This window comes from Dermacentor variabilis, chromosome 3, assembly GCF_050947875.1.
Source record: "Dermacentor variabilis isolate Ectoservices chromosome 3, ASM5094787v1, whole genome shotgun sequence".
NCBI classification, from domain to species: Eukaryota; Metazoa; Arthropoda; class Arachnida; order Ixodida; family Ixodidae; genus Dermacentor; species Dermacentor variabilis.
In genome coordinates, this window is record NC_134570.1 from 8,654,454 (window position 1) to 8,680,866 (window position 26,413).

The following is a 26,413-nucleotide window of genomic DNA, read 5'->3' on the forward strand; positions in this document are numbered from 1 at the left end:
ACCTCCACCAGTTTGTCACGAGAGGAAAAGCCAGTAAGTCAGTCCTAAGCGAATGTCCGTTTGCAGCTCCTTTTTGCAGCAGCTACCACGCACACACTTCTTCCTCCTCGACTTCCAGCGTAACTAGTGCGTGCCAATATTATATGATTATACTACTAGCATTACACTAGAACTTTTACTACTACTATTATCCTTTTCTATACACCTTAGACATCTGCCTGACCTCGAGGCTTCACACAGACTGTGGATGGTTTGATTATCTTCATGGCCCTCCTAATGCTGTTGCATTAAAAATAATGTTTGCTATCCTGCGCCAAGCCAGAAGCGCGCCTATTAGCTAGCAACAAAATAAACATCTGCATTGCAAGCGTTTTTGCAGGAAATCCACACCCAGATTAAGAAATTGAAGAGCCTATTTTAGGCGAATTCCGCACACCAGCAATCGTTATACAACACGCAGGGCAATGCCATCAAATGAAAAGAATAACATTCAAGACGACGCAGAATGATAGATGAATTAAGCCAGATTGCCCGCTTTCTCATGAACTCGCAGTAATCTTCAAGTATACACAGTCATTTAAGTACAAAGAAATACACAGTATTTCAAAGAGCACAACATGCTTGGTCGGAACGAAGTCCTTGCGGCCAATGCTATGAGTCCACTTCTTTCTACGTACGGTGTCATTTTTTCTTCGAGGGATGGTGAACAGCATGAAGCTATTTTTACGCCAGCTGGTGCAATGAAATGCGCAGCACCCGGGCATAACAAGAACCACATAAAAAGCAGACGTTCAAGAGTCAGACCCTTGTACCCCGGCGGAGCTTGACTCGCAACAGAGGGAGGCAGCCTGCTAATGGTGCCAACGAAAAATTAAAACACAAGCAAAGTGTCATTTCGCGTGCATTTCCTGGGCGATGGCTCAAGGGGCCAGTCATCACTCAGAAAAGCGGCGATTTGAGAGGCGAGAGAGGAGGGCATGCGAGGCTCTTCAGCGCAGCGGCGGAGTTCACAGAAAGTTGGTACTTTCGAATTATCAAAAGACTTTAGGACGTTCATGTTTGCACCTCCGCTCATCTGGTAGAAGGCCAAATCCGCTTGCGCTCTCTATTGTGGTAGTGATCTTCAGCTGTAAAGTGACGGCCACAAATGTGTAGATGCTGGTGCCGATCGAATACAGTGAAACCTCGTTAAACTGTAATTGGCTGGAGCTCAGAAAAAGTACGTACTAAATGGTAGTACTGCCTAACTGAAATAGCATGAGATCACCCACTTACCTGTCAAAAACGGAACTTGGAGAGAGTGCGATGAAAGGGAAAAAGAAAGATGCAGTATTTATTTACTTCACGTGACAAATGTGTTATTTTCGTTTGATGCCACACCGGCCTAGCAGCGACGACAGCGGCCTCAAACTTGCTGAAGCTGTGAGCCAGCTTTTCAGCCAGCCCCCTCTTCTCGGCAAACACTCGCATGGCAGATTCCTCATTGGCATTGCATATTCTCCATGCACAGGCGTGGTAGCGTTGCAGAAGTCGCAGGGCACCTTTTCATGGTGGGGTGCTGTTCTCGTCGCGACAATTGCATTCGTGAGGCTAACGTAACTTGCAGCTTCTGCCACTGTCGGACCTGAATCGCCCATGTTGTCGCTTTCCGTGTCGTCCTTATCACTGTCGCTAGGTGACACTTCGGCAACAACAGAGGCTACGATGGCAAAAAGTCAAACCTCGTAGCCGACATCTCTTCGCAGTCGCAGCAGCGCTGCCGAGCAACTTCTTCGCATTCCAAATGCCACACACCGTAGTCAACAGTAGACCCATGTCATGTGCCAGCGCCGACTTTTCACATCACGTCTGATAGCACGAACGATGTCTAATTTTTCTTCTAAGCTAAGCACCCGGCGTCTTTTAATCCAAGTTTCAGCATGATGCAAGCTCCCGCTTGCACGACGCCACAACGCTCTCTGGCACGGCACCGAAATGATGTTGATGTTGATGTGGCTTCACGCGCAAACACACAGGGCGCTTGGAGGCCGTTGTGTTGATCTCTGAGGCTTGTTGTTCTGCCGGGCCGCCCGATGTAGACTACGCACTGCCGTGTTTGCGCGACGAAAAGTGCAAACACTAAGTGTTAACCGATACATACTCAATAAGGTGGTACAGTTTATGCGGATACAAAACGCATTATGTTCAATGGCCGCTGAGTCGGGGATTTGACTTTACTACGTTTAAAACAAAACTACTGTTCAAGCGAGTACGGTTTAACGAGGTTTTACTGTACTGACAGCTCGATGCGATGTAGTCACTCCGCTTGCATGTGTTCTTGCAGAAAAACACGATGTCGCGGCTTGACATGTCATCGATCGCTAGATTTTCAGCCCACAGTGTAACAAAGGTGATGCATGGTGCTCACGAGACCAACACTGGCTGCGCGGTTTGTGTCAACATGGGGAACATTTTAACACAAACAGATGACACTTGCTGTGTGCCGGAAGGGCTTGAGTGTTGTCGTGTATTATTTTTCTGTAACTTTCTTATACAGACAAATTAAGCAACATTCCATCTATCACAAACAACATTGCTTCACCATAAAGTTGGAAAATGATTGATGACGCGGCATGGGCAGTGAATCGTATAGCTCGCACAACTAACATCAATTAGTCTAAGTACGTCAATTGTGAGGGGGCTGCTCAAAGCTCAGGGAAGTGGCGCTTCTGCAATCAGTTGTGATACACATTTTTAAAACCTTATAATAAATTAAACACTTCACATGGAGTGCTTAAATGCATCACTTAATGATCAGGAGGACCTACCCTAACAATTCGGTATGTTACTACAATATCGTCAGAATTGTTTCAGGGTCCCTTTAAATTTGATTGGACTGTATTCCTGCCAGGTTGTACAGTTCCCTTTAATTTATAGATGGTGTGGAGTTATAGTTTGTGATTGCAGTCTAGTTCAGAGTATCTTCCCAGACATTGCAGAAAGCATTGCAAATGTCTCGCTATAGCTTGATTTTAGCCTAGATTTTATTGCTCTGTGTAAGGTAGTAGAAGGACTTGTATATTATGACTGCATAGAGTGTATATATGCCTGTTTCTGACTTCACAGGTAAGGCTGAATTAATTCAGATAAATTTACCACTTGTATAAGGATAACGTGGGTACAGCACAATTTCTGGGAAGGAAAAACAATGAGACCGGAAAGAACGCTGACTTTCAACTGAGTTTATTGAAGAAATTCCAGCCACTTTTGTGCAGAGGAAGAACCGGGCACATCCACATAAACATGTATGTTATTAAACATGATAGCAGTGTCGACTGAGGAATGAAAACGCCCTATCAGATAGGTGAAGTGAAGGTGTAATAATGCATCGATCTATAGTCTTCCTGATAAAAAAGCCTCTAAAATTTCTTTGTTTTTTTATTTTTACCTTTTTCAGAAACCTTGTTTCGGAATAATGGCTTGAATTCAAATTCTTTGCATACTTGTTGGTGCTATCGGCCTAGGAGCGCTAAGAATGTCCTCCCTTTTTATAGTGGCCATTCAAAGTTAATAAAAAGAGGCATTGCCACCATGGCTGCCCTTAACAAATTATGTGAACACAAGGCCGAAATCAATTTAGAAAACCAAATAGAAAAACTGAAAGATGCTGGCTATCCTAACAGTGGTTATCGCACCCATTTGTGAAACCCTTCTTCAGAAGGTGAAGTGCAGGAAAACTGGTCATAAAGGAAAAGAAAAAGGTCAAAGACCATTGCATGCCATTCCGTACATTCATAAGTTTTCTCATAATTTGAAGAAAATAGCGACCAGATATGAAATCAATGTGTTGTTTTCCGCCCCTTGTAAGCTTTCCAAAGTGTGTGTCCTAAATAAGAATAACTACAAGACTATTCGACTGTGCAACTTTGGGCACGAACACAGATTTATTTATTTCCAAGCAGAAGTCGTCTACAATATACTGATGTATTGTGGAAAGGTATATATATATATATATATATAGGTCAAACAGGCCAATGCTTTAATGACTGAGCCAGGCCACATGTGTATAACGTAAAAAATGGGTATGGCAGCCATGTGGCAGCCATATAGCTGTGCGTTGCAAAAAGTGCAAATGCAAGCCATTATTCCACAAGGCAAGGCTCCTGCAGAAAGCAAAATTAAAGAAGAAAGAGATCTCATATGCTTTTTTTTATCAGGAAGGCTGCAGATTGATGCATTACTACACCTTCGCTTCACCTATCTGATAAAGAGTTTTCATTCATCGGTCAACACCATTATGATGTTTAATCACGTACGTATTGTTGCACATGCGTTTGGTTCTTCCCCTGTATAAAAGCAGCCTGAATTTCTTCGAAAAACTCAGATGAAAGTCAGTGTTCTTTCCTGTCTCTTTGTTTTTCTTTCCCAAAAGTTGTTGCACTGCACCTACGTTACTTAGTGTGAACAAACTCGCCCCAGTCAAGCTGTTGTTGTTTGTTGTAGGAAGATGTGAAACTGAATGCAGCATTTTGCCATGTGGCAAGGAAATAATTGGGAGAAAGTGCTAGAGCCTATATGTTTAGCCACACAAAGCATTGCTTTCTGTCCGGATAGGCTGCTGTACCTGTGCTTAAATTAGTAGTGTTAGCTTATTCTTACCAAACATCTGAAATTTAGGCATTGGATGCGACAACTGTAACTTGTAATTCTATAAATTAGCAGAGATACAATGTGCCATGAGTGGTTGATGTCCACAAAATCACGTCGTAAATGTACGCTAAAGTAAAGCATTGTCTAAGTTTAGGGTGGCAAAGTACTTTAAAAAAAATATTTTAATTTTTTCAGCTGGAAAAAGTAGATTATGTAGATTATACTACCTGAAAAAATTGAGTTTGGAATTTCTATTTATGAATAGTACCAAAACGTCTATGCCCTTGACGTTTGGGTTACTTCATAAATTATTGTAAAGAATTTTATTAAATAAAATGCCAGGTTTAATATTTGATTATGTTCGAATGCAGTGCAGACATTCTCAAATTCTGTGGTGTCACAGGTACAAGAATGTCCGGGTGGTATTGTCACCTGTCAAGTTTTCTCATCATTTTTGTATTTCCAAGGTTCCACTGATAAGACTGCTTTATTTGTTATTCCATAAGTGTAATCTACTATTATAGCCTAACATTCCTCATCAGTGCCCCTTAAACAGTGTGCAGATAAATTTGTGCCTACAAAGAAGTTAATAGGGTAGCAGTGGTAGCTAGTTGGTATGTCATGATTACTGGGGAGAGCAATAGCATGAAGCAAAAGAACTGGACGACAAGACAAGACAAACAAGGGCGTCCTTGTTTGTGTCATTGTCCAGTTCTTTTTCTTCACGCTACTGCTCTCCTCAGTAACCTGCAGAGAAAAGGACATGGCACTAGGGCAACTACGAGCAGTTCAGTGGTAACAAGTGCACATCTTAAAACAGCACATAGCAAGATGGAATGAATGAAAAGTGCAAGTCTCATTTTCATTTTGTGTCATTTTGCACTGTGGCAAGTCGCTTGCATCTGGCCAACCTCAGTCATCAATGGTGACAAGCAGGTCAGGATGAAGGTTGCACGTGTCGTGACCGTTGGTGGCTCATATGTAACTTTTTCTACCAATAATCAGAGCGCTCAAGCTGTTAAAAATAAAGCTTGGCTTCGAAAAGAATAATCAATCATAAACTTACGGTATTTTCTATTCCACATCTCAGGAAAAAGCGTTGAAGGGACCCGAGGGTTCCTATCCAAAAGAAGGCCAGTATACACATTTTCTTCTCAAGACTTCAACGCCCCCTTTGGGATCTGACATGAACGATACTGTCATCTGTCCTGGTTTGTGAACATCTCTCACAAGGTCTTGGATCCCAGTCTGGAGGTACGAAAGTACCATTATAATCATACATTTCGAGGTTCTGCTTTATTCAAATGGGCATCTAATGTCATTGAAATGTCATAGAAAGCACGAACTCTTTTCTCATTTAGCGATGCTGTCATGCCACTTAATTCAAAATAAGTGTAAGTTGACCTTGATAATGAGTAACATAATTGTGAAAAAAAAAAACTCACAAATTTATTAAGAGGTAATTGTCTGTGCCTGAATACAGCTGTGTGTTTACAAAAGAATCTTCATGCCTGGCCTCAAATTGCTTGGGGTTAAAATATGTTTTGTTCTTGCTTGAGCTTCTGACACAGCAGCACACTGATGCCTTTGCTATCAAACCAGTGTTCCGTTGCTGCTACCAACTCCAACCAGACTTTCAAAAGGTGTTTGAAAAATTCTAATTTCATTCCTTGATCCACTAGTCAGGTGCTGAACAGGGCTGTTATTGTAGTGGCTTTGGTAAATTTGCAATAGTAGAGAAGATTCTGAAACTGCTTGAAGTTTAGTTTTCCAAACATATTTCTTTCTTCATTGCCAGAAATTCAAAGTGACCCGCCATGGTTGCTTAGTAGCTTTGGTGTTGTGCTGCTAAACACGAGGTCATGGAGTCAAATCTCGGCCACGGCGTGTGCATTTCGATGGAGGCAAAATGCAAGAACACCCGTGTAGATTTAGTTGCACGTTAAAGAACCTCCAGGTGGTCGAAATTAATCCGGAGTTACCACCATGGCATGCCTTATAATCAGATCGTGGTTTTGGCATGTAAAACCCCATAATTTAATTTTCTTTAGTTCAATATGGTCACATTTCAGCAGCACTTTGGTGAATTGCAGTTAGTACAAGCATAATAGAACTGTGTTTCACAAGCGTGAAAATGTATCTCGAAAAATGATGGCAAACAGATAGTTTTTACTGAAGCAACCATATTACAGTGCAACCCAATCATATAATTTTGAGGGGACCATGCAAAACCGTCTATGATCCAGGTGTTGTACAATAGAAAAACTAAGAATATAGGCAGTGACACTCAGCCTTGCTAGAAAATGGAGACAGACCGCCTGAACAAGCCTGTGGTATGAAGCTGCACTGCTCCAAGAAAGGTACCGTAAACACTAGAATATAGGTCGAACTTAAAAAAAAAAAACGCAGCAAAAAGTCGACCCCTGGTCTTATACATCGGCTTATACCGTTTTTTCCCCCCATTTACTTATAATTAAAGTTTGAGGGGTTAACCTATATTCCGGTTTTTATGGTAGATTAAATTATAAAATAAAAATTACCAAGCATTTAATTCAAGGAGATGTGAGAGAATCTTTATTGTCACCTTTAAAAGAAAATCAGTGATCTTTTTCTGGATGTTCGCTTAGCCACGAGACATCAGCTTCCACTCGGGAGATGCGACATCTGGCAGTACATAGCCGACATTGTCGCGTGTGCAAACAAACCGCCAAATGGTGTTGATGCTGTATAACACGTCTGCGTTAGTCAGAACGGACATGCTAGCCTCTGCATCATTGTTCTTCTCCTCCTTGTCACAAGTGCCTGCAGCATCAGGACGCACAGCTTCGGTGATGTCATTCAGCGACACTGCACTGCACACTGCAAAAGCGTTGTCATCACGAACATAGTCCGCGAAAGTTCCTGGCTGCTGCAGACTGCCAAACTCTGGTTTGTCGTCGTCAGAGACAGCAGCTTCACTAGTAGAAGAGCTATCATCACTTCTCTTGAAGCCGCAGTGCCTGAAGAAGTTTGTAATCATGTCTGAGGAGACCCCGTCCCATGCAGTAGCAATGTAATGCATCACATCAAGTACAGAAAGCTTCCTCTCTGCCTGATTGCGTTCCATGCCTGCCAGCCGACGCTGCACCAAAAAGTTGCATTACTTTTGTTTCACGCACTTGATAATGGCAGCATCAAGTGGCTGCAGCTGGCTGGTGCAATTTGGAGGCAGGAATACAAGTTGCACATTCCTCAAGTTGCTCTATGTTTTCCTTGGTGTCTTTGTTTGTTGGGCCTCTCATGACATTCCTCAAGTGCGACATGTACGATGGATGGCATGGCGCATTGTCCAGGATAAGAAGGATCCTTCTGTTGCTAGTACCCATTCTCAAATCTAGCTGCTGTAGATATGCAGAAAAAATAGTAGCCGTCATCCGTGCCTTCCTGTTAAATTTGTGTGGGCATGGCAGCCTTTTCAAATTCTTTAAGCATCGCGGCTTCTTAATCTTGCCAATCATGAAGGCAGGAAGTATTTCGGAGCTGTCTTTATTGGTACAAAACAGTATGGTGAGATCTTTGCTCCGCTTATTGCCGTGGCAAATCTCTCCCCTTAAATGCCGAACTTTGTTCAGGTTGCATAAAACCCCAGTTTTGTCCATGTTGAATACTTCAGATGGCTTGTATTGCCGTATCTTTTCTGGCAGTGATGCAGTCCACTCTGCAACAGTGGAGGGACTGACGGACTCGCTTTCTCCACAGCAGCGGCTATACACAAGTCCATTGTCTTTGGAGTTGTGCTGCTCATAGATGGTACAACTCCAGCAGTTAGAAGATTTAAAATTATCAATGTTGCAGCGCAGTGCAACCATCTCTGCCTTCTCTTTCAAAATTACACCGTTCACGGCAATCTCTGAGCTGCATGCCTGGTGCAACCACTCCATAGGGGCGTTCTCCATGGTGGCATCTTTCGCAGCCTTTCTTTTCAGGCCGAACTTGCTTGCATTCAGTAGATCACTGTCCTTCTCGGCTAGAATTGTTTTCAGTGACAATAAGGAATATTGAGTTCGTGGGCAATGCTGGCCTTTGTTGTCCCATTCTGCTTCTCGGCCTCTGCTTATTTAAAGCTTCTCTCCGAGCGTCAGCAGTTTTTGGATCCGCAACATTGTGAGCTGTGCCACTTGCATCCAAGAATTCGGGAACTTCCTCGCAGACTAAAAAGGAAAGCACGTCTTGGAACCGAAAACGTTGCACACATAAACAGCAGTAGCAGTCCACAACCTTCCTGGTAGAAACGGTGGTGGAGAGAGAACAACTTTATTGAATCATAAATCTGAGTGGTGCATATGTGGGTAGGGCCTCTATTCCAGGGCCCCACTGGCTTCTGTGGCTCACCGGGCGTGGTTGAGGGTTGCCAGCTGGCTTTTAAGAGGATGCTCACAAGCTGCTACAAATAGCCAGAAGCCTCCTTACTCTCGGAGTGAGTGAAAATAAATAATGTTGAATAAGAACTCTCTACAACACAGACTGGTGGGTTACTTGATATTGCATGTTAATCGTTTTTAGTGCAAAGAAATGCATGGCACGAGAGAAGGCACACAGGATGCAGTGCTACTAACGACTGATGCTTTATTGTACTTGGTCACAGTATATATAGCACCATACAATAAAAGACAGAAGCATCACATATTGCCTGACAGCATGACAAGCCACCGCTACTGTGACAAGAACAGTATCTCCTTCTCTGACAATGTGACAGATGGGCAGCTCATGCAATCATTGTTTCTGTTTATGTATATCTGTGACGCTGTGGTGATGTTATGCTCTCTTTCCGTCTTTTATTGTATGGTGCTATATATACTGTGACCAAGTACAATAAAGCATCAATTGTTAGTAGCACTGTGTCCTGTGTGCCTTCTCTCATGTCATGTGTTTTTTTTTTTGTGCTAAAAACTATTAACAATAATTATCCAGTGACAATTAAGTCCACACTTGACCTCTATGGCAGCTTGCTCAATAAAAAACTAACTGCACTCTCACCACCTATGCATTGAGTACAGCAGAATAGTAGTATTGCAGAGGTGGAGGAATGGCAGTGGTGACAGCGTGGCGGAGGGCAAGAGGAGGACGGCATGGTTACATGGCACACCCGTTATCACCTGGCTGCAGTGTGCTCATGTGCCAGCCTGCATCTGCTTAGGGCTTCTCTTTCTTTTTCTTGGATGGTACCAGAGAGGCGTCATACGAGGCGGGGTCGGCGTAAAATTGCATCATATAATAGGGGATTTTAATATATTATTTCTGTGCAGGTTTTGCTGGGACCAAACCAATTTATCATAACATGTGGGTCATTTCATGACTGGGGATGTATAATCAAGGTTCCACTGTAGTCATGTCAAACTTGCAGACATGTAAAACGCATCCTTCTTAACCCTTTGAGGACAGATTTTTTTCACCGTATGCGACCGCCCAGGGTCGATTCTTTTTATTGCAGATTCCAATTCTTCTCAAGGACTTATTTCTTTAAAAATTTACCATAATTTTTCTAGGGTGACCATAAAGTGAAAAAAAAAATATTTTGTGTTGGTATATGTGTACTCTTCATTCGTAAATAACAACAATAAAAAAGGAAATAAACTTATAAGAATGAAAAATTTCATGCATTGTTATACACGTTTCAAGGCTTTGAAAGTGCGCACACGAGAATATATTTCACAACACTCAATCAAATGTTCCTGCTCTTACACTAATATGTACATCCATAGTGTAATCGAACTGCGTAGATGCACGCACTCAAGAAAGCTGTGTGGTTGTGTGCCCATCAAAAAAGCAAAATATGTGACAAACTTCCACTAATCTTCATCTTATTGCCAACCAGAGACAATTAGTTTTCGCGACTGTCAAAAAAAAAAAAAAATGGAACAGAAACATATGCACGGCAGTATCCTTCCTATGCGCACCCCTGTGAGCACTAAACGAGCGAGAAACAAGCAGTCGTCCTATGAGCAATTAGCAACGAGATAGCCATCAGTTTTGCAAGCGCAAGAAGCTGAAACCGCCCGTGGAACGAAACCCAAACTGCCATCCGCCCGCCCGTGCGCCAATGCGCAAGCAGTAGGATATAGACGTGCAGGAGCAAACTAGCTCTAAAACAAACCATGCAACGAAAACCGAGAGAGGGAGGCGCATGAAAAAAATTCCCTGTATTCCCACATAGTGGCAGCACATGACAGAAAAAAAAAAGTTAGGAAATTGGCGCGCTTTTTAAGTGCATAGATGGCACCATAAATATACACCATTGACCATTTTTGGACTTGTTCGCTGCGCTGTATATTTACGTCATTGACCCTCAAAAGGGTAAACATGCTAAGACTTTGCAATAGATGGCAACACACATGTTCAGAAGGGCAGCTTATCAACTTTATGTAGCATACGGCCAAAATTTACATCCAGGAAGGGAAGAGACAAGACAACACGTGGCTGTGTCATGTTGCTTCTTCTGTCCTGTCTGTAAATTAAGGCTGTACGCTACAGCAGTCGTGCACCAACTTGTTCAGACATGGCTGATGTTGGGCTTATCGACTCTATGCAGAATTTAGGAGCAGTGAGTAGTTGTCAGACAGAGGCAGAGTGTCAAACCTAATGGATTTTGTAAGAGATGATTCCAATTCTTACAGCATCCCCCTTCCATTCTTAATCTTGCACCCTGTAACTTTTGTTCCCACAGCATGGAATCGGGAATATCAAAGAGGTCGTGTATACCTGATGAAAAGCAAGATTGTTTTTTGACAATAGGATATGACCGTTAGTACACTAGCATGATAAGTGCATTGAAAGATGGGATTAATCATGCTGAAATATATCATTTGTGCGTCTACTTGCATGCATTTCTTACAATAAGGTTACTGTTGTTTGATGAATTACTTTCATTATTGCTAGTTACTGTTCTAGCTGAAATAATTTTATTTGTGTTATAGTTGCTTATGACCTGAAAACACAATGAGCAAAGTATAAAGCTAGTACACATCACGAATACTGATTTTACCACCGTACTTGCAACCACCAAATTGATTATCTACAAATGACTAGGTTACCGTATTGTGCAATGATGTTGTCCTCTGCTTCTTTAATTCCTTTGATATTTCTTTGCCTTTTTGCTGTGATTAGACACTACTGTGCTGTGCTCAATGCATGGGTGGCGAGAGTGTAATTTAATTCAATTGTGGGGTTTTACGTGCCAAAACCACGATCTGATTATGAAGCACGCCGTAGTGGGAGACTCCAGAAATTTGGACCACCCGGGGTTCTTTAACATGCATCTAAATATACCGTACAAGGGTGTTTTCACATTTCACCTCCATCGAAATGTGGCCACCGTGGCCGGGATTCAATCCCGCGGCCTCGTGCTCGGCAGCCCAACACCATAGCCACTAAGCAACTACGGTGGGTAAAACAAAATGTATCGGCGAACAAAAGAGAAAGTGCTGTTAGTTTTGTATTGAGCAAGCTACCATAGGGGTTAAGTGTGAACATAATTGTCACTAGAGAATTCTTATTGAACATCATTTGTTTTCGCTCACTCTGAGAGTAAGGTGGCTTCTGGCTATTTGTACCAACTGTTGAGCATTAATCAAACTGTATACTTGACATGGAACATTTTTAGGGTTGCATTTGTTTGATACTGATGAATGCACATCGATATTTCAACTCTGAGATTGTAATTCTTTCGCAGTAATCGGTGACATGCAACTATGTCAGTCCACCTAGCGTCTGTGCTCTTGTCACCATTAAAAGAGGGTGGTGCTGATGATTATCATAGAAGGCTAGTGATGAGACTTGGCACCAGAGCATGGTGAGATTTCTTATCACTGCTTGCATGCCAGTTATGAAGTCGGAGGTGTATTATAGGGCGATTTCTACATCTGCATTATTTAAGAGATTCTGCTTGTTGTTTACATTAAGCTTTTTAGCATTTTCCCTGCTTTGAATCAGTGGGTGATGTCAGGTGCAGCAGCAAATGAGCATTTGGCATAAAACACCTCCAGCTACCAAGAGCTGATGCGGCTCATTCACCACTTCTCAACGGGGCATACTGCACCTGTGGTGCATAATGCATGGTCCTGGTCCATTGCTTGTGGGTCATGACTCGCAACAATCGGGGCATAAGACAGACCTCCCACAGAGATAGCTGCAGACAGCTTGGCACTCTATGGTAACCATGGAGCAGCCTTTTCCTTGTTGTGTCATGCTTATTTTAAAGAAAATGGCAGTTTTATAGTTAACTAGAACTTGTTGCTGGGCAAGTTGGTTGAGATCTGGTGAATACATTGTTGCACTAACAGGAAAATAGGTTTGGTGTGCCTGTTGTTTTCTCGGCACCATGCAAGTTGGCTTGATTGTGTCCGTGCATAAGCCGCATTGACAAAAAGTCAGGATGCCAGAAAATCCACACCAGACCGTACATGAAATGTGTGACGGGTGATATATGCGAGATACCGCTGAAATGTGGGAAGACCTACGGGGGCCAGACGGGGACATGTGTCAATGACCGTGCATGGGAGCATGAATTGTCTGCAATGACCAAAGGGAATGCGCACTTACCTGTGCATTGCGTGGTTTGCTTGGCCGACAGATGTCGGCCGCTACTGCATGAGGTTAAGATAATTGGCAGGAGTGATGATACGTTAGCAAGAGAACTTTTGTAGGCATATCACATGAAAAAGAGAGGCATGAGTTGCGTTAGTGATACATCTGTTTTTCTGTTTGACAACAAGATGCACCTGTTAAGAAACATCACTGTAATTGCTATAGGCATGCGCATTTATTGTTTCTGCCAGCTGTGCTGTAAGAATAAAACAATCAAAGTCGACACTCGACCTGTCATTTCCTACTTTTCTTTCCAAGTCTTTATTTCCTGTTAGCGCAACAATGTATTCGTCCCAGTTTTATAGGTTTAAGAGGGCTACATTTTGACATAACATTGTATTTCAAGATTAGCCGGCCTCACAAAACAATGGACTTCGTGCATTGATTCTTCTGCTTCATGTATACTGTTTTTTTTTTTGCGTGTGTGTGTTTGCATCACTTGGTAGCTATGGAAAATAAGCCTTATTTACTTGTACAGTAGAATCTTATACAGTAAAATCAGTAGAACCTATACAGTGGAATTCTATGGGGACCGAAAATTTATTCTAATAAAGCGGAGTTTGAACTAAAGAGAGCCCCTTTAAATACAGCTCCCAGTCAATTGCGTGGTACAGCGCACTAATCCAAAACCACCGTAACTGGGCTTGTATTGGCAGCCTTATCTTTCCTCCACTAGTGGGTGTTGGCATCTGCCGGAAGAAGCCTAGGTTCCATATAAAGTCCAAGCACGATAAGACCGCGTGCCATTGGCTGTGGGTGCGAGGAAGAACGTGCAAGGGTGAGCTGAGAAGGATGGTGGCTTGATGTGCACCGCATGCCCATTGTTGGAGGTGGCGTGTTCCTCTTGAGACACACGGGAAAGGAGCGCACATGCTGCTCTGCTTGGACCAGTTTGGCATCCCCCGCGTCTTTCCTCCTCGTCATTCTTGCAGTACACAACATTACAGTAGCTAGCGATGCATTGACCTTTCACCTTTCAATCAGGCTTGTCCAAAAAAGCGTCCCATAGGAGTGAGAAATTTGTTCAAAATAACCATTGTGCGATTTTTGGAGTTTGGGTTCATGGGAGTTTTTCTCTATTCAAATACATAGGACTTTGCTGCGACCGACAGAGCAGTTCAACTTATCTGTCAATTAGAGTTTAAAAAATTTCGAATGATCGAGAGTTCGTTGTATTATCCTAAACATTGCAAGCACTGGTAGTGAGTGCATTGGCTGCTTAGTCCTGAAAGAGTTCATTTGCTTTACAGTCGCCCATAGATATAATGAACACTAAAGTATACCAAACACAGAAGTATACTAAAATTTATCTCATCGATATCAACATGTGACGAGCATCACATATAATGAAAGTAGTTTGGTGCTGGAAGCGACTTTGTTATAATGTGATTCGACTGTATCGATAAAAGGCATTCTGGCTGTCGGATGCATATAAATTATTTGTATTAATAAATCAGGGTACCTTAGTGCAGAAGCTGTCACAGTTAAAATCCACAAAACTCAATTTGATATATATACAGGGTGTCCCAGCTATCACGCACCAAGTTTTTTTTAAGAGACGGGAGCTTTCTGTGCTGATGAGGCCAGTATGCATGTTAGCAGCTACCTCAAGAGGCATCTTATATTTTTTGCTCCTTCTAATTAGCTCAATTGCAATGATTAACTTTAATTACTATATTTGGGGCAGACGTGCCAGCATAAGGTGTTTGAGCAACTTCGAACACATAAGTCTCAATTGTTTGCAACACACTACATCTTTTTTTCATGTGTGTCCTGAATGTGGGTCATAAGGACTGGCAGTTCTCAAATGCGTTAGTGTTTTGCTCTAAACATTTGTGACAGAAAACCCAGCCTGTACCTTCTAGCCAAGTTTGGTTTCTGCTGGAGAAGTCGCACAGCAGTGGGCTGCCCTGGTGGGATAGCACACTCGTAGTTTCGCAATGTTTCAGAGCAGGCGACGTGGCAGTGGCCTCACACTTCTTAAAAAGTCGCACAAGCGATGCCAGAATGGCTGTAACTGTCGGTGGGAGGTGATTAGATGCAGCAATCTTAAATTGAAATTTCAGGTTAGAATGGTGTGCTCAGAGACCAGTTTTTCTAAGGGTACAACCATACTGGCCCTTCCATTTTCAGTTACAGTGATAACTAAACAAGACTTGAGAGCAGGCTATTTGGTATTCTATGACTAGTAACTATGATAAACTGAGAATAGTCCGATGATCATAACCCCTTCAAGCAGTTTTGACTAAGTATGTAGCTAAACAGATAGGCTTTTGAGTGCAAAGTGATGGATTTAAGTTGGCACTCGGATGTCTAGTAAAGGTTCCCACAAACAAGTCCAGAGCTCTTTGAAAGTGATGCTGCTTTGGAGCGGTCGGCAACTGCAGTAAATCTTGACAGCAGTGAGACAGTTGACAGTTGACATTCTCAGTCTTGTAGGACACGAGCTCCCCTGGGCACAAGCTTGGCTCATGACAGCAGTCAAAGAGATTTAGAGTGATTCTGAGAACTTTATTAGGCATTGCGTAACATGTCTCCTGTTTCTGTGATCAAACCAAGGCCCCTTGTCAAAACGTTGGCTCCAGGCTTACGTTTCCCTTGTTCACCATCTGTTCAGGCCTCCAACTTTCTGTGATTCCTTTGCCTTGTTTACAAGTTCATGCTACATTTGTGGGAAAAATTGCATTGCTGTCAAGTCTTGGAGTAAGATTTCCTGTTATTTATAGTCCAAATTGTGTTTGTCCCTTTCCATGCATGTCAGTGTTGACACTATTTGGGCTACATTATTTGAGAATTTTTTAGTATATTCCTTTCACAACAAGCTGTATGTTCATCTTTGTTCTTGGGTACAAATAAGCCAATCTGGGTGGTAGCACGTGTATTTATGCTTATCTAAACAACACAGAAGAAAGGGTATATTTTTCTGCGTTGAGTGCCTGTCATGTTTATCTCATTGGTAAATTGAACTGAATTTGTTTCATAACTGGCTCAACTGTATATGTTAACAATTTCTTTTACATTACCTTTATGGTTGCTAATTGTTGATTTCCTGTACAAGTAATTGTGGGTTCATGTCACAAGTTATGTTACCTGTGACTGTCCTTGAGATGCTGCCCTTTGCTCTGTTGTGTGAAATGGTTCATGAAGGCAACAGTTCTATGCCGCTGCAGTAACATCTCAATGGCAAAAATGTTGCAGGGGCACAAAAATACTTGTACTGCAAAAAACAAGATTTTCAGGTTGAGGGATAAATAGCATGAATAAGGGATAAATAGCATGAATAAGGACAGAGACTTAGAGACGAAAAGGATGTGATGAGCACTGACAAAGTTCTCAACTTGGCATTGTTGTAATTTTCATGCTAAGGTAACAGAAATGTGTACACAAATGCACATTTATTAATGGCAGAAAATGTTTTCAACAATCTCTAAACAATTTGTTGGGCACAGCATGGATCGCAAGGTAGCCCGTGCTGCAAAGAAAACAACTTAATTGACTGTGGAGAGTTCTTAAAGACTAAATGAAATTTTGGCCGTGCAAAAAGCCTGGTTTAATATACTGTATATGTAAAAAAAGCCTCTGTGCAATGTTTGATATTTCAAATACGAGTAGAAACGTCATGCAAGGCTCTCAGAAGTAGCCATTTTTGATACCAAAATTGAATAAAACGCTGTCATTACATGACCTGGACCACGTGGCTCCTCAGCATGACCTGTGAGATAAGGTGGTGACCATGGTGCACTGAAAAATCTCTGAGGCATCGTTTTGGGACTTTGGTTATTCCACGTGAAACGTCCCAGTCCTCAAAAGTAACCATCACCAATTATATTGTGAAAAATTGGGTTAGTTGGTGATTGTGTGACTGTTGTTTCACAGACGCATATTTCTTGTTAAAAAAACTTGTGAGGGGGATGTAAGCGCTCTTTGAAGTTTCCGCAAAGAAGCAAAAGTTGGTTGCAGGGAAATTTTCTTTAGTCAAGTGGGAAACTAAGTGTAATGACAGATCTTATTTTAGAATATTATACTGGCATAATCGTTTCATGTTAGGTGCACACATTTATAAAGTATCCACCATTTAATTGGCTGTCTAACAAAGCCAGAAAATTGTGCGTATTTAGACATTTGTTGCACAGAAATTATTAATATTTCAGCCACAATATTTCTTTAGTATATTTTCAAGAAATTACTTCCACATTAGGCAAAATTAATTTTTAACGATGTTCATACCTCTATTAAGCATTAAGGCCCTCCAGATAAAAAATAAGTGAGATAACTCATTATAAGCAACCTTTAGGTCTGTGATATAGAGATATTAATGGAGTAAATTTTGTGTGAAGTGAGAAAAAAATCTTTGAAGTCCACAACCAATTTCACTGGTAGGCACTCTGAAACTGAAAGCAGAGTTTATTTTAAAGCCTCCTTGGGTAGGAATTATGATTTGTGCTAGCTAAGCATCCCCTCGTACGAAAGTCTGTTTGGTGGTTGCGATCCTAAAGGACTTATCAGATGTTAAGTGCAAACTCCTATCATGTCTGTGGATGATACTGCTTCGCTGAACGAGGCTGTTCTTCTAGCTTTGAGAATTAAGCAAGCCAGCAGGCGTTCAAAAATCATCAAAGTAGCACCTGCTTTGAGGTTAGATGGCTCACACTCCAGCAACACATTTCCATTCAGTGTGCACACGCTCGCACAAATGGCATCTTCAGCATAAAATGTTTTTTTCATATAGAAATCTGGTTCCAGTTAAAAGCCACGCTGAAAGTCTCGCCACACAATGGCTCATTTCCACTTTTTCGTGGGTCTGCGTAGGTAAAGAAAGAAAACAGATACTTTCTTGCAACTAGACTGACACACAGGCACACAACCTATGTTAGACATGGTCGTTGTCACAATGCATCACCATTACCACATGAGGAGAGATGTACAGTGCTAAAAATTTGGAATGCAAACAGCAGCAAATGACAACCAACATCATTAACGTGTAATTACTTGGAAGTGCAGTGTATAATCACTCTGTAGCCAGTTTTGAAGCATGGATTAGCTCCATGTGTACATTTGGAGGCTGAATTATGCTGCTGTTGCAAATGGGGCCGTGAACTTGGATACAGGTGAACTTGGAAACATACTAAAGTAGTTTCAAAATTGTTCGTGTTTCAACTTTCTTAGCACTTTGCTGAAACGGAGTGGCAAATAGCACTTAGTGCCGGTTATGTTGATTTGTCACCAAATGGCAGTTCACCCTTGCGCAGTAGTCAATGTGTGTAGAACCCCTATACAGTCGAAACCCGCATTAACAAAATCTTGCAACAGTGAAATTATTGCGACAGCAAAACAGTTTCGTATCCCCAGTGAACGCCCATAGGATTCAATGCATTTCGTACCTCTCCGCAACGAAATGTCGCTGTACTGCAATTCTGCATCAACGAAATTTGCCGGAACGTAACCCCGCATATTACTTACTCGCGTAAGGCTAGCCGTCTCCAAAATGTGCTCAAATACGATTGTTTTGCACTAAAATTGGGTAAAATACCACCACATTACACATGTGTGGGCGCTGCCATTTTTGTTCACAAAAACAACCAAACCAAGTGCTGGAAGCAGTCAGTGTGCTGGAAACACGTCATGACCACCATCTTGTTTGTTGATCGCCCATTTGAAGCGGCATGCATGTTGCTACCAACATGTGACGACGGTTTTTGCATGCTGTTCGAAACATGCTTTCAGTTTGCATTCCTTGCGGCTGACAATTCGGCGAGGCCTGGGCCATTCGTGTGAGGCGAAACTGAACGCAAACTGAATGCGCGTTTCGAAGAACAATCGCTGATCGCGCAGTGCACTGCGTAATGTGTGCCTCGATGAGAAAAATGCAGCAAAAACAAGGAAACCACGTCCCACCGACATGGAATTCTTTATGGCGCTTGAGATGGCGGTCGCAGCATATGGAGTGTCACGCATCAGGCCATGATTGAGCGATCATCCGGGAATACGCATCCCTTGCTTCAAGAACGCTGGTTTTGGTGCCACCCGACACGCATTGCGTGCGGATTCGGCGCCAGCCGTAGATTTGCTCAAAAAGGCTGTTATCTCGATTGTTTGCCTTCGGGTACACAAATACGATCACTTTTGTGCTCGGCACCGGACACGTTGGCGCCTACGCTCAACAGCATGCGCTGGAGAAATGCTGCTGCATGCACCGTTGCTCTGCGTTCGGTGCCGAGTTACGCAAAATCTCGCAAATGTGATCGCATCTCCGAAAGCAATAGACCCAGAATACTGTGCTACGGCAGTGCTGCCACTTCTCATCGACACATGCGGCACACTTTGTAGTGTCGGAAATGTGGTTCTATATCCTCGAGCAAAGCTTGCAGAGTAGGCTAATGGAATTTTGACAGTAAAGTTTCGTTCTGCGATGCATTACCTATCTGTGTTGTTTCTTTTCGCAACAACGAAATTCTCATGAAAGCAAATTTTTTCGCGTTTCCCGCCGATTTCGTTACTGCAAAGTGGCATAATGGTAACGATTACTACCTGTTGAACAGTGAGTTTTGCTTCCTGGTCTATCTTTTGGGAGTACATCACGGGTCACTTCATGCTGCATGGCTGTATAATGTTGTCATATATCATGTGATAGACATGATACCTGATACAAGTGAGTGTGCCAGCCAGCATGAAAGAGCCAGCAATGCTAGGTTTCTTAACTTTTGATCTGTTGTTACAGGTTAGCACAAATGCAGAAATCGTCTACAACTGATTTTAAATATGGTCTTGCTAGCAAACCAGGTTCTTGAGCTTAGTAGAAAATGCAGCAGAAGGCGTGGGCTAGGCTTTTATAAAGCAATTTTTTACTCTTCTTATGTGTGTGCAGATGTGCAGCTTTGGTAGCATGAGGTTTACTCCATTGCACAATAGCAACACACACAAATATGTTCAGCTGCTGCACAAGTGCTAGTCAAAGCACAGACCCTGAGGTGTGCACCCTTGCAATGTTTTAATATGGCGTGAGCTCTGACTGCACGGTGTGCCAGCAGCCTTGTAGCAGCGAGGGGCACTCCTGAAGCAAACAGTGCTGCAGAATACATTCAAACTGTAAATGTTTCATGCACCCGAGTATACTGTAGCTGGTCCCGCCGCTACAAGACAGCTGAAACGCTGTGTGGCCGATGCTCACGTGATATTAAAAAATGCAAAGGTGTAAATTTATGAGCATCACTTCCAACTTGATTTTGCCTGAAGCTGTGTGGGCCCAGATTCACTCACATTTATTACCACCAGTTCCAGTTATTAAAGACGTTTTATTACCTGACAGGCAAATTTTCACAAATATGCATCATACTTAGCATTGTAAATGTGCTTGGAGCCACAAACTTGGGAACAGTGCACAGATGCCAACACATTCCCAATGCTGCTGTTTGTGCCATTACTTCAGTGTTTGAAAGCTAAAGCAGTGCATCTGTACACTGGTTTACATATGCTACACCATACACACTTGGTGCCGCTACATACTGATGTCAGCCAGTGCTAATTGCATTTCTCTCTTCTGCACAAAAACTAAAGTTGCCTTTGCTTTTCTGAAAAGGCGTTTTGTTGTATGGCTTATTAGAGAAACAGAAATGTCATGAACCTGAGTTCTGATATGTTGTCATGTTTACTGCACCGATCAGTTCATGTGTCTCTGACTCTTCAAGCACAATCAACATGTATTTGCACTGTGCCAAATAGAGTGACATTCTTCTATGATATATGTCTATTTTTCATATGCCTTTAAGTTTCAAAGAATGTGTACATCTGAATGTGTACTACATGTATGCTAGATGTAGAAAACCAGTGTATCTTATTGATGTTGGTGTGCATAAGACATTAAATCGAACAATTTCAACTCCATTCTCTTGTCTATCTCGGTAAGTTGTGCACATGTTTTTACACAAGTTATGAGTTTATAGGGTTGGGCGAATATTCAAAGTTTTGAATACAAATTGAATATTACACATTAGCTTAGTTTTGAATATGAATGAAATATTACTCATTAACTGTTTATGCTTGTATTAAAAAAATAACCATTAACTTAGGGGTGGGTGAATATTCAGAGTTTTAGATACTAAATGAACTTTACTCATTAACTATATGTATTCATATTTGAAAAATAACTGTTTGGTATTTTTGAATACTTGAAACTAACCAAATATTTCGCAACAACCAACTGTGAAGTCTTGCTGCTCTTATCTGTCCACTAAACAAAGTATCACAAAATGTCAGAAGTGGAACAACAACGAAAGTTTACAAAGTGGGTATCGCAACCATATTTTTTGGCTTTGCGGTGGAAGCCTATATGACAATTGGGATTTTTGCTTGTAGTCAGTCATTTAATGTTTTTGAAAGTGTAGTTGTGTAGCAGTTTTATCTTTTATACCATAGCCAGCTTTCCTCATCTATCGCGTTGTCCACGATGAGCTGGCCACAACCGTGTGGCTAGCGAGATGTGCTTCTGATTCCTCCCCGCCATCACTTGTCTGAGAGCATGAGGCCTTTGTCTCGCCTTCTCGCAATGAATGAGTGAGCAAGCTCAGGCACAACGGTACCTTTGTAACTCGGTTGCCGGAGAGCATGTGCCGTTTTCCTTGGCACATTTCCTCGCCTTCCCTCCTCCAGATCCTACCACCATCGCACCAACCAGCGACCATGAAAATATCCGAAAGAGCCAAAGAAAGCTGTTCACTTTAAAAGGATAGTTCACGCGCAACCAGATCCACCAACAGAGAAACGTGATAGCTCAAAATTCAATGTAGAAAACTTTCACTGGAAACTTCACTGGAAAAATTATGGCAGTACTTATTTCCCAATAACTGTCTAAGTTAATGCGAGAGCATTCACACATACACACACATTGTTTGACAAACACACACACACACACACACACACACACATTTATGAATGTGATTAGCATTTTTAAGATACTACACCTACTTTTTGAGGGCTGTTGGTCTGTATCTATCTATCTATCTATCTATCTATCTATCTATCTATCCATCCATCCGTCCGTCCGTCCGTCCGTCCGTCCGTCCGTCCGTCCGTCCGTCCGTCTATCTATCTATCTATGCCCGACCAACCGTTTCCCCTCTCACTTGAGTCACTGGGAAGTTCTTGGTCTAATAGGTAGAACATTGGACTGCTGTGCTGAGGTAACTGGGTTTGAAACCAGCCGCTGGACCATCTTGGGTCATTGGGTATGTGCCGCTCATAGCCCATTTCACGCCAACATGCATTACTGGTACTAGGTGCGTGCCACTGTTTGTGTCGCTCTTTAGTGAACCTCCTTTACGCCAACTTGGGTCGCTTGGTATGTGCTCTTAGTACATGCTGTTCTTCAATGGCCAAAAAAGTTCTTTAAGATTTCTCCAGTGCTTGGGTGAAATCAAACCCGCATCATATATATTCAGGCAACTTCCTTGGATGTATATTAACACAAGTGCCCCATGTGGCGGCACCACTGAATGACCCAGCGTGTCCAGTGGGTAGCACTGCATGCATACAGGTCTCGTACGTGATGTGTTGTGGATATATAGTGCATCACTACTTTTCTTCATTGCTAATCGTGTTAATATCAGCATTCATCATGAGATGGGTTCGGCCACAATTTTAATGTGTTAGCATTCTTAGGGTACTCCACGCACTTTCCGGGATCTATGTATTTAGGTTTGCATGTTTTTATTATGGTATCTTTTTTGTATCTAACTGTTTTCCTGTCTACCCGGCTAACTGAGTAGTCCATGGTCGAATGGGTTGTGCATCAGGCTGCTGTGCCAAAGGAACATGGTTCAAAACCAACCATTGCACCAACTTGGTTCACCGAGTATGTGGCAATGTGTACATACGAGCTGCTCTGACATGGGTCACTGTAGATGTGGCATGTGGAAGTCTAGTGGCTAGGATACCTGGCTCTCACCCGGGAAGCCTGTGGGTTAGATTCCTGGTGTCAGAAATACTTCTAATGCATAGGCATTCGTGGGGTACATCACACACTTGACGGGGGCTATGTATCTACGTTTGTTTTAATTGCGACAGCAGGACACTCCAGGTGCATTTCTGCCGTCAGCGTCGCCGTGACGTTCCGTATAAAGTCCAAGGGCTATAAAACTGTTGCCACGCACGGTATGCTCTATGTGTGGTTGAAAGTGTGCGAGGGTGAGCTGGCGAACACGGCTCTGCCTTGCATGTGCGAGCGAGGAAGGTGGGGCGGAAGCACGCCCTCTTTTGTCACGCACGAGGCACGGGCGTGAAGCCTGTTCCAGATGATGCGGTTTTCGTCGCACCGGAAGTGCAATTTCCGTCGTTTTCAACGAAAATAGCAGTCGCAGTGCTGACCCCCGATTGTCGGCTGCTACCAACCGGTTGGTCACACAGTTGCACCGTCGCAGCGATCACTGCGGTTTTCCGTTGAAATTGTGCTGAGAACTATTTCGCTGGTTTGTTTTGGGAAATGGCGTCTCCCTCAACAAGTGCAATGCGCAGAGATGTGAATTACCGAATTCAGTACGTACGCGAAGGGAGAATAAAAAACTTGTACCGCAGATTCCATTCTCTCATTTCTACGCGTGCGGTGACACGCCACGCGGCAAATGAAGTGCATGTTCACTTTTGCTTCGTACACCTTTGCTAGTTGCCACGAGACGACATGGCCTTTCGGGATCTTCACAATCTTCTTTTGTTGAATAGTGTATAAAAATCGCACATACGAAGCAGCTTAAACAATTTCGACCTCAGCAAGGGCAAATGACAAGACCACAAAGTACCCGAAGTTTCAACATTGTGCTGAACGCGGTACCGTTGCATTTTCTTGTCGGTTTCCAAGCATGAATTTCCTGATGCATCCTGAAAGGTTATCTACCTCACTTATTAAATTTTACAGAGCAAAAGTGTAGGTGATTGCAATGAATTTTCTATGATAGCATTAAATCCGTGGCATCAATAAACGGCATGTTAATTTGTTTTCGAATATTACATGCACGTTAAGTTGCACCTCTTCTCTGGGGAATTTTCTTTTCTTGCACAGAAACCAATAAACATTGAATATGTTGCGGACTTTGTATCCTTACTGCACCTGTATTAACATTTGCTTTGAAAGGTAATTAACTCTACAGCTAGTAAATTAAGTAAATTATTCGCTTGCTATAGTGGCACAGTGACAACGCACCCTCTTGCACCGTCATGTAAAACTCGTGCAACAATGCGAAAAGCAGGCAAACAGCCTGTTCTTGTGGGTGTAAAACAGTAGAAACGACACGTTAAAGAAAAGTAAATCAAAACTGTGCAGTGAAGTCAGCCAGTTGCATCCCTTCCCGTGAAACTTTGAATCTTTTAAGTACAAGCAGTTCTTGCACGTTCACAGCTGATCAAGTGTGCAGAAACATTCGTGCCGTACATGTTTCTAGTAATAAGGTTCTAATAAGTGTGTGATCACATATATTAGAGTGTAAACCCATATGACAATATCCGCTGTGATTACTATCTTTATAAGTAGTGAAATACCATGCTACTTGCAAGAAAATATCACCCGGGGATTTTAGAACAAATTTCTGTATTTCAACTATACATAATATGTGGTTTATTCAATAAAGGACCACAAGATGCTTTTTTGTAATGACCAACTTATTCCAAATTTTACTTACATACAGACAAGAAAAAAAATCTATAGACAAAAATATCGTTCTTCAATTTATTCACCTGCCACTGTGGCTATAGCATTCTGCTGCTAACACAAGGCGAGGGGTTGAATTGCCAGCCATGGAAGTCGCATTTCGATGGGAGTCATAGGTAAAGAAAAGCTCTTGCACTTAGATTTAGCTCATCTTCTTTTATTGAACCCTTAAACTTCCAAATACTATTGCATAGGGGGGCGTGCTCATGCAAAATCTAACACCAATCGAAAGCAAAGGGCACAATTGTAAAACAACCATCTTTCATGATAATTCGAGTGTGTAAACATTCATTGCATCAATATGCATTGTTCAACAGCACTTCACAAATAAGCATAATCAGGTATAGCAAGTACTCTGTCAGGAAGCTGGTTCTACAGATGTATAAATGTCAAGACACGAATGCTCATACTATGTCGCACACGCAGCACAAAAAGAACCTTTTTCAAAAGTTGTCCCTTCTGGCAGATATGAGTGGGCCATAAGTAGCAGAAACTTTAATGCAGGGCATTGTGTAATACCACTTATGAAAGAATGAAAAGAGTGAAGAGGCTTTTAACAGCAGTATCTCATGCTACTCTAATAAGAGGAACGATGAGCAAAAAAATTTCTGGTAGAGCACTTAAGTTCAACAGTAACATGTTGAAAGACAGAAAATTCCAGGTGAGAATTGGTACATTTGGCCCACCCACACCAACAACACAGGCATACTACAAGAAGTACTACAGCGTATGGTATACTGCAGTCTATGGGAAGGCTATCTTATACAGAAATCAAGAATGACGCAACAAGCTCTCGACAACACTGCAGACTTTCTTGGCCAGTCTGGCCTCTCGCTTTCTGATAAGCCAGCTTACATCGACGTCGGAAAAAAAGCTAGAATCAAGATCTACCCCAGATTGCACATTGCGCTCCACATAGTTGGACAAACATGCCTGCAAGTCAACTTCCACAAATCCTCAGCTAGTATAAGACCATGATGGCAAAGCCAGCGCATGGGTGAAACAATTATACCATGCCTGTACGCAAATTCTACACCTAATGAAAAGAATAATCTTGAAATCATGGGAGGTGGACGAGTGGATACTACAGAAAATTGCAGATGCTGCGCTTGTGTCCAAGGTATTGTACAGTATGAATTACCAGCAGCGCACAAAAAAGACAACTCATCGAATACAGGCATCGGGTAACAGCAGGTATTTCCAAGTTTACCATGCTTGAAGACCTCTATGAGAAAAAGCAAACGAACAAGCACCTAGACAGAGCAGAGTTTCAGCCTGCAGCACAAATTCTTTACCTCAGGAGCTCAGAAGCTGGTCCCAAGTTACTATGTCTGATAGCATATGAGATGCAAAGACAACTACCTCTCCCTTCAGAAACAACCTCGGGAGCACCTGGACTTGAAACACAACAGGCCCATACCGTGCAATATGGGGGCAAACAATTAGGCCAGGAGACTATATGCAACGGCC

At 42.4% G+C, this 26,413-nt stretch overlaps 1 protein-coding gene across 6 annotated transcripts in view; it reads left to right on the forward strand.

Annotated features, from left to right (window-relative positions):
• LOC142575120 (uncharacterized) overlaps nucleotides 1–26,413 on the forward strand; it is a 132,006-nt gene that overhangs the window by 103,071 nt on the left and 2,522 nt on the right. For 2 of the 6 annotated variants that reach the window (XM_075684127.1, XM_075684125.1), the window contains one exon: nucleotides 5,720–6,131. In XM_075684127.1, the coding sequence (XP_075540242.1) occupies nucleotides 5,720–5,848 (129 nt within the window). In that variant the 3' untranslated portion in view covers nucleotides 5,849–6,131. Of the gene's footprint in view, nucleotides 1–5,719; nucleotides 6,132–7,428; nucleotides 9,475–16,957; nucleotides 21,133–26,413 lie in introns of those variants that run through there. The other 4 variants (XM_075684128.1, XM_075684126.1, XM_075684129.1 and 1 more) reach the window with 4 other exon arrangements.